At 41.1% G+C, this 14,529-nt stretch overlaps 1 protein-coding gene across 5 annotated transcripts in view; it reads right to left on the reverse strand.

Moving 5' to 3' along the window:
• LOC121526521 (AT-rich interactive domain-containing protein 1B-like) overlaps positions 1 to 14,529 on the reverse strand; it is a 255,600-nt gene that overhangs the window by 162,690 nt on the left and 78,381 nt on the right. For all 5 annotated transcript variants that reach the window (XM_041813175.1, XM_041813174.1, XM_041813176.1 and 2 more), the window contains one exon: positions 12,721 to 12,825. In XM_041813175.1, the coding sequence (XP_041669109.1) occupies positions 12,721 to 12,825 (105 nt within the window). The remainder of the gene's footprint in view (positions 1 to 12,720; positions 12,826 to 14,529) is intronic.

Raw genomic sequence — 14,529 nt, forward strand, 5'->3', positions numbered from 1 at the left:
CTGTTCTCTAAAGAAAAAGAAAGTAGCTGGACAACCGCTCAGGAAGCCAGCATATGAGAAATCCAGTCAGTCTGCCAGCCGGTCAGCAAGGGTCTGTAATAGCAGTGCAAGGCCACCGCTGGAAAGTGAAAGTCGGCTATATTGGAGTGGAGAGAGCAGGCTGAGATTGGGGTCAGAACTATATGGTGCACAGGCCAAAGAAAAGAAATATATGAGGAGGGGAGAGGAAAGGAAATAAGAGGAGTGGAAATAAGAGCAGTGGAGATGAACAGACATAAACCGTATGAAGGAAAAGTCACATTTAAAGAGGGGGTATTATATTTTTCCAATTTTTACAACATAAATATAAAGTCACAACATTGGGTGTCCTTACTCCACGTATGCAAATTTTCAAACCACAAGATAAACATACGTGGCAATAATCTTGGAATTTGGAATGCTGAAAAGAGACAGCAGCGAAAACGAAGCACTTCAGACGGAGGTTAAAATAAAGATTTTTCAGGATGCCAGTGTGAGAAAAGAGGAGGAAAAAGTTATCAACACGAAGGCTATTATTTCATTTTATTTTATGTCCATTAAGTTTCCTGAAATGTAAAACCAACAGCATAAATATCCCCGTGCTGTTTACTTGTTTATTAAATAACATTTCAAACATTTTGACTATTGTCTCCAGAAATCAACAAAATTCTGTCTATTCCTGCTGAGTCATCCATGTGTGGCAGCACTGCACTGAAATAAGACCCAGAATTACGTAGACACCTGAACTTAACGTTTTTTCTCAAGGATTTAATGGGTATAACATGTTTCCTGTGATTGTCTGTTTTTTTTTTCTCTTATATTCTCAGATTACACTTGTGTGAGATTTAAATTGTTGTTATTGTGCCTAAACGTCAGGTTACTGACAGCGTTAACTCCCTGCTGTAGAAGTGTGAGGATGACGGTTAACTCTGATGCTGACCTCGCTGCACTTACACATGTACTTGCAGTGCATGTGACTGTGGTAAACATCAGAAAATGGGTCTCCCCGAAGGCCACTGTATAATTTAAACACTGATTGTACGATTAATGAAAGAGTATAGGGTTTGAAATGTGTGAAATACAGGGAGGGTCCAGTTAACAGCTGCTTTGTGTTGCCCAGTAGGTAATGCAGCATTGGGCATTTATAACTCTTGAAATGGTTAAAATTCTAGATATTTCTGCCTCTGCCACTGCAATTTTGACCTGTTTCAGTCTGTCTCTTATAAGACATCCAATTTAATAACAGTTGAATACCACAATGATTCTTCATTCAAGATATTTAGAGGTATAGTTTATTCTTTACCGTTGAAGAATTGGTCAATTTAACTATTTCTGATTTTTTGGGTGTTTTCATGTTGAAAAAAAGTGCATTTCTAAGTGTCAGTGTAAAAAAGAAAAGCCAAAAAAATATCTAATATTTGCAGACGATGACATGATCATTCCAACAGTATATGTACTGTTGCCAGAGCAGCATGTGCACTACATGTTTATGGACAACGAATGAGGCCTACTGTGTGTACGTTGATCATAATCACGCAGGGACATCACATGTGATCCAGTCCACTTTTCACCACATTTTTTTCACACAAGTCCATTCAACTCATTCTCCATTATCACCACTCTGAACTTCTTCACTTTTCTCTCCTTTACCCACTCCTCCCCTTCTGTCTCTCTTATTCCTTCTTTCCGTTTCTCTCTCCATCAGCCCCCGACCAAGGAGAAGCGATTTGCAGCAGCAATCCGTTGCTAATTCTCACTCAGCGTTCATGAAAAATGTATAGCATGGCAGACTGTAGGGAGATGCAGATTGGCGCTGGGCCCTCAGCAAGAGCCTGGCTCTGCATTAATGGAACATTATTTTCACCCTCAACATCCCCCCATCCCTCCTCTCTGTGTACATCTCCTCTCTTCCTCTTTTCCCCTCCAGCTTCTCTCTTACTTACTTTCTGATTATACTATACTATTCTGAAACAGTTTCTTTTTAACTCTTTTGTTCTTTTCTTTCCATTTACTTCCTTTCTTTTGTTCCTCTTCCTCTGCATCCTTTTATCAATCTCTATAGCTTTAAAAAATGTTCTTCATCTCACTCTGAGTTTGATGAAACAAAAGCCATAAATATTCGAGGACTCAGAGGAATATTAGCAGCTCAAACAACCCAAACACAGCTATCTGAAATCTGAACAACAGTGTGTGTCTTTCTTACGCGCACTTGCTGGTGCATTTGCCTGTGAGCACAATGTGCAGCCAGTTAAACCTTCTCAAAGATAATAAGAGGAAAAACTTTATCTTAATCTTTAAAAGGCACAACATGAAGTTTGAATCACGCTGTGAAATGGGTCGTGTGTTTGTGTGAATGCGTCTTAGCGTGAATTCCCGGATATGTTCGTGTGTTTAAAGCACAGGTATCTTATGAGAGTAGATTAATAACAGCACTGTAATGCCATCAGGACTAGTCACAGTGTGGATCATGCATAATAAACCTCCCAAGGAGTTTACACACATGCACACACACAAACACACACTTCTCGTCGCTATAGCAACGCTGGTGAAGTTGCTGCCCCTAACTTCAAAGTCAGATGTAATTTCAGCCTCCCAACAGCCAGAGGGAGCCATGGTGATGACAGAACGGTCCTCCTCTGATGGCTCCTTCCTTCCTCTACCCTGTTTTAGATTCCCTCACTTTTCTTCCCCTCCATTCCTCTGTTGGCTCCTGCTGTCCTTCTCCACTGCTCAGTCAGCCTGCTGGGAGGACAGGCATCCAGAACCAGACACAAAAATAAACCCAGAAAGGTTAGAAGTGGATGACTGAAGCAGGGGAGAGAGGGTGGAAGGAGGGCGGCACTGGTGGAAGAAGAGAAAGAGGGGGAGAAGGAGGAAAGCGATCTGCACAGCATCTCTGTTTTCTCCTCATCTCCTGTTTTATTTTTTCTACCAAAGTAAAAGAAGAAAAGTGGGGTGTCACATCAGCATTAACTGAGGCTTTAAAGGACTGGTTGTTATGGTAAAACTATAAATATCAACAACCTATTTGACTCTATATTTAATTTTCCTCGGTTTTAGTAATTACAACAAGAACTGAAAGCAGACGTCTGGGAAAACAATGGAAAAACAGGCAAAGTGTAAGACTACAGTACAATTTCTTTAAATAACAGTTTGGTCATGACAAAAAAATGCCTGTTTTCATTTAATCAAAAATCATGATCAATTCAAAATTTAAGCTGTGATATCCATTTTTAATTCTAACCTGAATAAAAACTAATCTTCTCAAAGCAACTTATCAAAACAATGATTTCTTATTCATTTATGCTGTAGTGCAGGGATGTCCAAACTTTTTTTTTTTTTTTTTTACAGAGATGCCACATACAGAAATATATTAGGATGGTGGGGCCACTTTCATATTCCTCGCCATGAGGATTTTAAAGTTACTAAGACTAATCCAATGAAAGTCAATCCATGCTTAACGATTGCGTATGCCTTAATGGCCAGGTAATGGCTGACAGGGCAAATGAAGAGTCAATTTTTAAGAATTTTGGGGAGCCAGTCAGATTTCAGGGGCCCCCTTTTAGTCCTCGCTAAGTTATTGGTGCTGCTATTTTCTGTGATAACCCATCAGGACATTTTTAATCAAGATATCTTCTTGTCAAAAAGTTTGTTTACAGATTTAACATGGTAGCATTGCCTTGTGCTGAAAACAAGAAGTACAATACAGTTAAGCACAAGCTTCATGTTTTAATGTGGGCCATATTCCATTTTATCGCTAGAATTTGCTGCGGGCCCATCAAAAATGGGCTGTGGGCCGCATTTGGCCCCTGGGCCATAGTTTGGACACCCCTGCTGTAGCATAATATTGGCTTTTTTAAAAATGCAAACCTCTTTCCTTAAAACAAAATAACTTATTTTGGGAAATGTTAACAATGCGGATGGGCACACTGAATTAAACAGTTTGACAAGTAATGCAAGACTTCATAGCTGAGCTATGATGTGCATAAATGTCAGGATGCCATAAAATAAAGTAGAAGAAACTGAGACAACTTTAAGGAAAATATAGAATAATTGCAAAAAGTGGCAAAAATTGTTAAAGTGTCAGAAATGGGTGGAAGAACTGGTGAAAAGAGGGTAAAAAGTGGCAAAAAATTGGGTTAAAAGAAGCAAAAATGGATGAAAAATTACAAATACTGTTTAAAATTGGCAAAAGTGGGTTGACAGGTGGCAAATAAGGTCCTTGAAAGGGTGGAAAAGGGGTCAAAAAGAGCAAAAAATCAGTTGAAAAGGAAAAGAGGTGAAATGTAACTAAACTGTTTGAAGAGGCAAAAATGTGTGTGAAAAGTGACCAAAAAGAGGCTAAACTGTCTGGAAAATTGGTGAAAAGCAGTTAAAATTTAGCATTAGCAAATAGATATTTTCAGCAGTAGAACCCAACAAAAATGTTCATCTTTTCACTTCCAAAACGACGTAACTGTAGGTTTTTTCAAGGGAAGCAGAGCAAAAGGAAGTGGGAACTACGGTTACAAATAATCCTTACTAGCTTGATCTAACAGCGCAAAAATGGTGTATGCTACAAGTTGCGATGGAGAATCCATAGACTAAGTTTTTGAGATTACGGCTCCAGGGACGCTTATCTGAGGTGTTAAAGCATTCTGTTCTTCTAGCATCAAGAAATGAGAAAGTCAGGCCAAAAGACTCTTGAGGAGGCATTCACAATCCCACCAGAGCATGAGCGCTCAACAGATCACAAGGTGTATCGGTGAATATATCACCAAAGACCTAGAGCTATTAGAAGGCTAGTAAACACACTGGAGCTAAAGGATAAAAATATATTTTCAAGCATACCTAAGGCACTTTTTTGCACATATTGAAACATTCAAAGTCGATTACTGTTAAATAAAAGCCAAGGTCACGTTTTTTCCCAAGTCCTCATTTGTTGTTTTGTTTTTTGTTCTTTTGATATCGTATATATATGTATATGTATATGAATAAAATACTGTGGGTTTGTTACCAAAGAATTATCATAAACACCCATAATCATTACCCTCTTAGATTTTTCATTAAATTGGTAGTTATTTTTATATCACTACAGAAATATTATCAAGCACCATTTATTACATCAACAACTGTCTGCCCGGAGTTGAGAAGGGCAGGACTATGGTTCCTCACTGAGATTATGCATGGAGGAAAAGTGACAGTACTGTTATTTGACAAAAACAAAGGTTAGCATGCCTTTGATAAACTTCATGTCCCACAATCCATGCATAATGTGTTCAAAATGGATCGTAAGGTATTTTGTTATTTTCACTCAGTGTTTTGGGACTGTTTGGTCTTTTTTGGAAACTTAATGCTTTGGACTCGGGGCTCGGGTTTGACAAATGTGGATCAAAAAATAAGCAGAAAAAAAAGTCAAAAGAAAAAATACAATCAGCTGCAGCAAATGTCAGTCAATTTCAACAATTTGTTACTTTAAACCATTTCGTATTCAATAAGGGGGAAGAAATCCTCATTCAGTTACTAAAAAAATCATTTGACGAGGATTTTTTGTGTCCAAACTGCTAATGAAAATAAAATAGATGATTCCAATCTTTGTTTGAGATTGGCTCAATAACTTTTGAAGCCAGTTTATTTAAATATTAATGTATTAACACAAAGCCAACATTTATAACAGAGGGCTCAGTGCCAGAAGGGCAAATCTGGCATCAATGGATGTTGAAATTGAACTCTATACATCAAGTTTTAATTCTACATTTGTACTTGTGGTTTTGAAATTCGCATAAAAGACAGTTATTTCATCCAAATTTAGTTGAGAGAGATCCAGACAGGAAGCTCATCATATTCTAAAAACAATGTTTGATGCAACACCTTGAAAGGACAAGCCAGACCGGGAAAACACGCAGCTTGTCATGTTCATTTAATGTGTGTGTTCAACATCACGACACAGCAGCCTCAGCTTTCACACTCTGTCACGATCCTGACTGTCCCGTGGAGGAACCGGGAGGACAGTTAGGAAGGTGTTGATGTGTGTCCCTAAAAACAAACAAACAAAAACACATATAGATATACATGTGAATGTGCACAGACTTGCAGAAGCTTTACCACACCCACACAGCTCTCCACTTTACATTTACATCATCTTTTCTTACAAGACGTTTATGAAGAATCCACTAAAATACAGACCAGTGTCGTGTGTGCATATACTGTATGTGTGTGGCTGTGTTAATGGAAACCCACAGCGATGAGCTCTCTCCTCTGTCCTGAATTTGAACCAGAAGTCTTTTTCTGTGAGAGGAAATAAGCTTTGACAAAAGACGCCAGCCACAGAAGGAAGAGCTGATGGGCAAAGGATAAAAAAAAGACACAGAGGGGAAACATTTCTCTCCTTCTAGGGTCAGTCCTCGCTCCCTCTCCTCCTCCTCCTCCTCTATCTCCCCCCTCTGCCTCTCCTCCTCTGTAGGAGAGGCTGGTGGAGAGGCGCCAGTGGAAACCAACTGGTGTTTTCTTAACCAAGTTCACTCCTCTCCTTTTCCCCTTCACTCTGAAATCATGCAGCCTGTCACAAACTGGGCGTGTGTAAGCATAGGGGTAGGTAAGTGTGTAAAAGCAGTGCTTGAGCAGAGCACACATACACACATTTCTGCTATCTGCCCTTCACTCCGCTGTGCTGGGCTTCAGTGAGCAAGCCTGTCAGGGGTGGCTGGATATAAACATGGCCTCCTCCTCTGCAGCTGAGGAGCTTCTTCCCCCTCTCTCTACTGCTCAGCCTTGTGTTGCCAGTTTGCTTTAACAACCTACACTGGGCAGCATAGTTCCCAGTAGGTAGAACAGTGTGTAGCCATCAAATTTTGCCTTAAGATACAACTAAAAGCCTTCAGGCAAACAATACTTTTCTGATCCCCCAGGGAATCTCTCTTTTGGTGCAAGACTCCTCCACAGGGGGTGAGTGTGCAGAGTCAGCCACAGAGGAGGGCTAGTAGGGATTTAGTGTCCTACTAAAGGACATTAAAAAAAGGACGTTCCAACTATTGTCTTTTTCCCATTTCAACCTGGAAAGGCATTGCTGAAAACTAAAACTGTATCTCAAAGACTTTGCAGACATTTAAACTGCTAAAATATTAAAAAGTACCTGCACATATCTAGATGCTGCTGCAGTGTGACTGCAGGAACAATCTCAGCTAAGATCACAGGTGAATTCTCCAGGTTAAAAACCGTGTTGATGATGCAAAGAGATGAAAGACAGATCAATTTTACATCATGTGCATCTGTGTTTTTCAAGCCGTGGGGGAACAAATGTTACTGCCCCGGCAGAAACACGTTGTTTTTGCCTCTTGAGGATCAAAAACTATGCGTTTACATGAAACTGTGTGTGCATGCTAAATGATTCATGAGGAGCAAACGAAAACAGGCTGGCATACAAGCGGAAAAATAGTCTGTCTGCATTTTAGATGAAGCCAGGGTCGTGTAACTTGCTGTGTCATGATATCTAAGTCTGCGGTGAGTGTATTATATGCGTGGCTACTAGTGTGAGAGTTGGATCCAGAAATATCCCATTACACGATAAATGATGATATTATGTGGCTGTGAATCATTCACCTTTGCCCATACCTTGGATGTCTAAAGGTCTAAGTCTGGTGTGACCATGAGCTTTCCCCTCCACCTCAGAGTGTGAGGCTGGCTTCAGATTAGCTGTCCTATTCTCAGAGCTGCTATGTGTTCAGAGCAGTGGCAGGGAGCTGCTGTGGCCTTCAGTGGTGCCGTCGGTGCTAAGAATAGGCAGCAGGGTCCAGGGAACATCTCGTCTGAGTCTCCCTCTCTCCCCAACCTTCCCTCCTCTTTTCTCTGCAAAAACATCTCCACAACTTCAACTCATACAGACATAAAATCAGAAATTTTGTTCCTATATAGAAAAGTCCTTTTTTAGTGTAATATGAATAGGCTCTTAAAAATACATGTTGAGTGATTTGAATGAGCAGTATGTAATCTTCAACCATATGTCATATATTTGCTTTCACCACTTGTCTTCTCCTCATCATCACCCTTGCATTTCTTTGCATTCTTGACTCCTTCTCTCCTCTCCTCCCCCCTGTGTGCACTAATGTGGAGGCTGAATCTAACCCTGCTGGATGACATTACTGTGAGCTGCCTGCTGGCCTGTCTGCCTGCCTGGGGACTCTAAAATAAAACGCAGCAGTGGGGAGAGCCAGAGTGAGAGCACATACTGTATAGGCAGCCTGACTGACATGTTCTGATAGAGCACACACACTTGTTGTGTGAAAACGGCTTGCAGAGGACAGAATGTGTATCAAAGTGTGAGATTTGTGTGTTTGTGAGTGATGAGGTCTGTGTGAGTAAGTGCGGTTGCAGTGAAAGAGTGAGAGAGAGAGAGAGAGAGGAAGGGGGGCAGGGCACTCCAGCTGTGCCCTGTCAATCATTTCTGACCTAACACTCGGAAAAACAGAGGAGGGCAAGGTGGACGGAGTGTGAAGGAAGAGACAGCCAGGGAGAGATAGAGATTCGGAGTTCTCCCTTTTGTCTGATGAAAAATAAGTCAAGGAGGGGTAAATGTGCGCTGAAAGACATACAAAAACATTTTTATCTATGTGTGTGTGCTCGTGTGAATAACATGCTGCTGCCGGAACCCCGTAGCCTGAATTCAACATCCCTCACCCTGAACAAGTGACAAAAAGATAACCACGTTTCACTTCACCGCTTCACGCCCTCTCTCTCTCTTATTCTCTTTCTCATCCCCTTCCTCACCCCCCCTCCCCCCCGACACTCTCTCTCTGTCTTTCCACATGGTTGGCCATCCTCTCCCATGTCCCAGAGGATGGGAGACTGTGCGGCAGCTTGGCAGGCTGTCAGGGGAGCTCCAGAGAGTGGGGAACATGTAGTGACTGGAACGGGAGAGGCACTGGGGTTGTAGAGGGGGGCAGGGGGGAGGGAGGTGGGTATGCAGGGCCCGGCGTCTCACCTCAATGTGGCACTGGAAGAACTGGCTCTGCTTAGCAACGTTAGGTGTATGAGGCAGAGGGCACTAAAGATAGGAAACTAACACAGAGCTCTCACTCTACCTCTATTTTTATGCACCAGCCACCGCTGCAAACAGCACAAGTTAACAAGCAGCATCTAAAATGTAGTGCCGGTCTTTCAGTCCAGCTCTGTACCATTAAAGTCCCGGTGAATTGATAAAAAAGTCTTTATTTTAGGTTTGTTGAATGACAGGCCATTGTGTTATGAACTAACAGGCCAAATATCAGTCTTGAAAAAAATCTCTATGTTTATAAAATTAAGCTTAAAATCATGAAAATGAAGCAGTAAAATCTGCTCTATGGTGTGGGCATGTCAGTGAAATGAGCTGAAGCCACACCCACTCATGAGAAATACGATCCTCTCAAAACAAAAAACAAACAAACAAACAAACAAAAAAAACTAGTTATCAGAGCTCAGCTACCTCAGAAAGAAGTTGGGGATAAAATTTACTGTTTTCTGGCACAAATATCTTCATTTTGAAACTTTTTTGTCTGATAAATCTAGAAAATTTACCTCACAAGGAACAAAAGCACAACATGTAACTGACTGTTAACTTTCAATGAAGGCAGCGACATCGGCTAACAACAGACTGTACTGAGATGAACTCCTCTATGATTTTATATCATTGTATTGTTAGGGGGGTGGGGTAATTCCCCATCAAGACCGGTGATGTCATGAACTCAGATATTTGCCCTGCTCAAATAAAACCAAGCCAGGAAAGAGTTGAACAACTTTAACAGTCTAAATCGAAAATTCAGTCACTCTTTCAGTTTACAGGGAGTTTAAGTCAGTGATCAAAATTACATAGTATCTTTCACTGACCTGTCACCACTAAAACTGTAGGAAAATTTAGGGTCATTTGAACAAACGGGAGTGGCTTTAAACTTTCTGTAAAGCTCCAGAAATGAAAAATTATATATGTTGTAAAATAAATGCCAGTGGTTATTACTTTTCACAAAGTGGCGTCTTCATAGCTAATACTACATTTCCAAGTGTATCTTCCTGTTTACTTTGTGACATGCAACTTGTCCAATACTTTTACTACCTCATGGTTCATCTTCTAAATAGATGATCTTAGCTCTGGTCCTTAACTTAAAACCAGTGCAAAACTGGAGGAACAGGCTCAACCAGCCCTAAGCAGATCTGGAGGCTGAAAATACTGTAAAAGGAGCATTATAGTGTCAATGCTAACCTTAGATTAGATATCAGGTGTTGAATGTAAAGTCAGGTTAAAATGTCTGAATACTAAAGGTAAACTTCTGACACCAAGAAGACAAGCTTTAAGCAGCAACAAAGAAATATATCTAAAGGAAACAGCCCTCACTCATTCCTTCATTCTTCAAATGAACGACAGTCACAAAGAAGAAGCAGATTTCATGTTAATGCCATGCATCAAAATGTGTCTCATTTATATTCACACCAAAGCCAAAGCTACACAGCCATGCAGATAGATGGTCAGCACCAACAGCAACTCTAATGCTACATCAGTTCTAAGCATTTCCTCCATGTTTTTCTGCTCGGAGCAATTAGGTGATCTGGAATACAAGAAATGCTGCATCTCCAACACATTACATTTTAAAAACCCAAGGCGCATTGTGACTTGCATTTGTGATAAGTTACTAAAGCGCCTTTTCCCTTTGGTCTCCCTTCAAAAATCCCGCCACATCACACAGCAGACTCGTCCCAAAACAACAACATGACACTTTGCCGACCCGCGCTCCCTCCCTTCTGACAGAGAGAAAGGGAAAAAAAAGATGACAGCAGCTTTAGATCTGACATCAAACGCCGGCGAGAGAGTGAGAAAAAAAAGAGGGTTACATCTCTGCCGTGACAGCTTGCTGGAAGAGCCTGGCAAACGCCGAGCGATTTCTCTCTCCTTCTCTTGCTACCCTTCTATCTATCCATCTCTTCCTCTCTGTGTCTCTCTCATCAAAACTTGCCGCCGATTAGGATCTCGGCGAGCCATGCGCTTTGGATGGGATGTGAAAACACACGGAGAACCCAAGGGGTAAAACGCCAGGATTAAAGTGGCGAGGGAATATGGGGTGATAGTGGTGGTGGTTCAAATAGATTGGTCCGCACGACTGCAGTGGCTCCTTGCCTCGCCTTGCTCTCCCGCTCCAGAATTCACACACAGATACATCAAGGCCATTTCTCATTATAGCACGAAGGGGAAAAAGCTTTCATGATGCTACTTTAGAGGGAAAGACAGAGTGAGCAAAGGGAGGGGGGGTAAAGAGTGTAGGAGAAAAAGGAGAAATGCCAAGATAAAGCAGATGACATACTACTAGTGGTATGTAATGGAGGGAAAACAGAAAAAGACAGAGTAAGAAAGGAGAGCAGGGATAAGTTGGAATAATGACAGATAAATCAGTAGCTGAATAAAAAAGCACATCAGAACTGTCAGAGTGTGCTGAAAGACAGAAGCAGATATACACAGACTTTAAAGGTATCAGTATATGGAAAATATAATAGCTTAATTTAACTTCATACACTTAATTTAGCTTTTCTCGCAGTTTATTCCTCCGCTCCTGAGGCTGTTCAAAAGTATCTGGTAAATTAAATGGCACACACCTCTAACAGTGCCAATATTTGCCACCATTTGCAAATGTCTATTTATTCTCTTCTTGAAAGTGCTGCGGAGCTGTGCAGGGAGAAAACGATAGAGTATAGAAAATGATTAGTTTGGCCACAAAACTGGAGCAGCCCACATCTCTCTCCTCTCATAGATCAGCGTGGCCTAACTGTTTCTCAATTACTCCTCCAGTCAACCTGCTTAATGATTTTTTTTTAGCTTGCCCAAATGCCAAAAGCGTGTGGGTTTGCATGTGTGACTGCAGTGTGCATAAGCAGGACTGTGCGTATTTGTGCATATGCTTCCCTGTGCATGTGGGTGTACGTGTGAGTGAGAGCATGATGCACGTGGCCTTTTTGCCTTTGGCACGGACGCCAGTCAAAACACAGACATAAGCTCTGAAGTGAGGAGTCAAATCCACGACTCCCAGGGATCACAGGCGGGTCAGAGGTTGAGCAGAGGCATCAGACTGGATGAGACGCCTAAAACTACATGACAGCAGCAAAAAAACAGAGGCAACAAAAGAAAGGACTTGGAGGACAAGACAAGGAAACAAATGCTTCTCTGACACATGATGGTGTGTTTTTGTGTCTGCTACCAGAGCGCTCTCTCTTACTCTCTCTCTCTCTCTCCCTTAATCACACAACAACAGATGTGCATTTTTTCCTACACATGTTTTGTGACCTATGTATAGACTGTAGAAAATATTACATAAAGCCTGAATGCTGGAGGCTTGGGGGCTGATCTATGTCAGCTGCCATATTAAAAACATATTCTCAACTAAATTTCAATAAACCTTGTGAAAGACAAAGCTGAAGCAGACCTTACACCTCCTGACAAACTGCTACACCTTGTTGGCTTGCGGTCATATCAGCTGTGACCCTAATTATGCATAACTGGTATCCTTATTTTAAAACACAAAAGATAAGTTATAAAAAACGTGCCTCGTGATTTTTAACCAAGGCTGTTAGCAAGTGTGTCTCCCAGTACCTCTGCAGGGAGCCACAAGTGGACACTCCAGGATTTGCTCCATGGAACAGCCACAGAGGTTGCTGTATGGTTATATGTCAGCAATCTGCACTTAATGGTAGGCAAAACTGTCAGTTACTCACCGGCAGACTGGATGGGCGGTCATGGGAGACACCATCCTCATTGTTGGCCTTCCCAGAGTTCCCTGGGGCAGGACCCCTGGAGCTGTAGGTGTCCTGTTGCGATTCCTGGAAAGAAAGAAAAAGAGGGGAAACACAGAGTTAGGGACTGAAGATTGACTGATTAATTTAAAGGATAGCGTGAATATTCATAGCAGAGAGCAGAGTAATCCTATGATTACAGATCATGTTTTTTGACAGTGATGGCTGGGGAAAAAAGAAAACATTGCTAGTAATTGTGAATAAATACTTAAAGTACTTTCAAAACATTTTCATTAAAGTTTCTCCTGCCTATTACGTGTTAGACATAATATACTCAGGGTTTTACAGTGCCTATAAACATTATTCACCCCCTTGGATGTTCATTTTATAAATTAATCATGGTCAATATGATTTGCCTTTTTGATAAAAATATTTCAAAATAATTCTCTTTAATTATTTGAACTGGACTGGATTGGACCGTTACACCCCTAGTACACAACAACTGCAGAAAAGAAAACTTCTAACAAAATGGTTACTAAAATATTGACTCTCCAGCATTAGTCATATCCTAAAGTAGATATACCCTCCTGTGCTGATGAGCGCAGTGTAAATATGTGTGGCAGAGATTGAGGGAATGAGTCAGGTTTAGAAGGCTGTGATAAAGACTCTGATCCCCGGTTAGATCAAGTCACAACACAAAGATTCATGTTGCATGAGGAAATAAACACACACTAATGCCGTACATGCAGAGTGAAAATCATCCAAACACGCACCCATCAGCACACCATACCCGCCAATTCATTTCAACCAAATCCCAGCCTAACCACCCACTAATCCTCCAAACATACACACATACAAACACACAGAGATACACACACTCAGTCCTATTGTTCAATCTAAGTCATTTTCTTTCCCTCTGTAATCACAAGCCTATCTAGTGTAAACCAATTTTCTCCCCATTGTCGGAGGTGTTGCCCTCTCCCTCTCCCTCCCTCTGTTTCTCTCCCTCCCTCTCTCTCTCTCTTCTTTTCATTCACCGTGGAGGTCGTTTCTCCATCATGTTAAGCGTTGGCAGCACAATGGCAACTTGTTAAAGAGCTCTGAGTGGAAGGATTAGTGATAACTGATCGGCAAGACGCAGAGAGAGATCACACGTGAGCGCCTGCACACACAACATGCGTACACACAAATACGCACACGCTCGCTCAAGGTGTGTTCAGGTTTTTCCTCTCAAAATCCATTTTTCCCCCCACAGTTTGATTTCTTATCTGTTGTGTGATTATACTGAAGTAGGTGGGCAATATCCCTGTCAGCTAGGTGATATAATTTTATAGCACAAGATTATCCTTCACAGCAAGAAATGTATCATGTGAAATGGATCTATTATTATAGCATTAAATGGGTCGTAATTTGTGTATCCAGGGTGAATAACAAAAATTCACTTCTTGTACGTTCTTTTAAAATCTGATACAAGGTTTTATACACTACATTAACAGAATATCACCTTTAAAAGTTTCCTCACAACCATGGGTTGTATGCTGCATAAGTAGCCAGGCATTACACACAGAAAAGTTAATGTATTCATTCATCAATTATTAAGTAAAGGTAATGTAATGACCTTAAATGCCCAAGAGTAGTCCCTTTAAATTCACATTTTAATTACAAGACAATTAAATCACCAAAGAACTTAAACTAAGAGTGTTTCAAATATTAAAATGCTTCCTGAAATTTGACTCTGTCTATGCAGGCATCACCCAATACTTCCTAGAACTAGAAAAAGGAACCTTTCAC

The sequence above is a fragment of the Cheilinus undulatus genome, linkage group 18 (assembly GCF_018320785.1).
Source record: "Cheilinus undulatus linkage group 18, ASM1832078v1, whole genome shotgun sequence".
Taxonomy (NCBI): domain Eukaryota; kingdom Metazoa; phylum Chordata; class Actinopteri; order Labriformes; family Labridae; genus Cheilinus; species Cheilinus undulatus.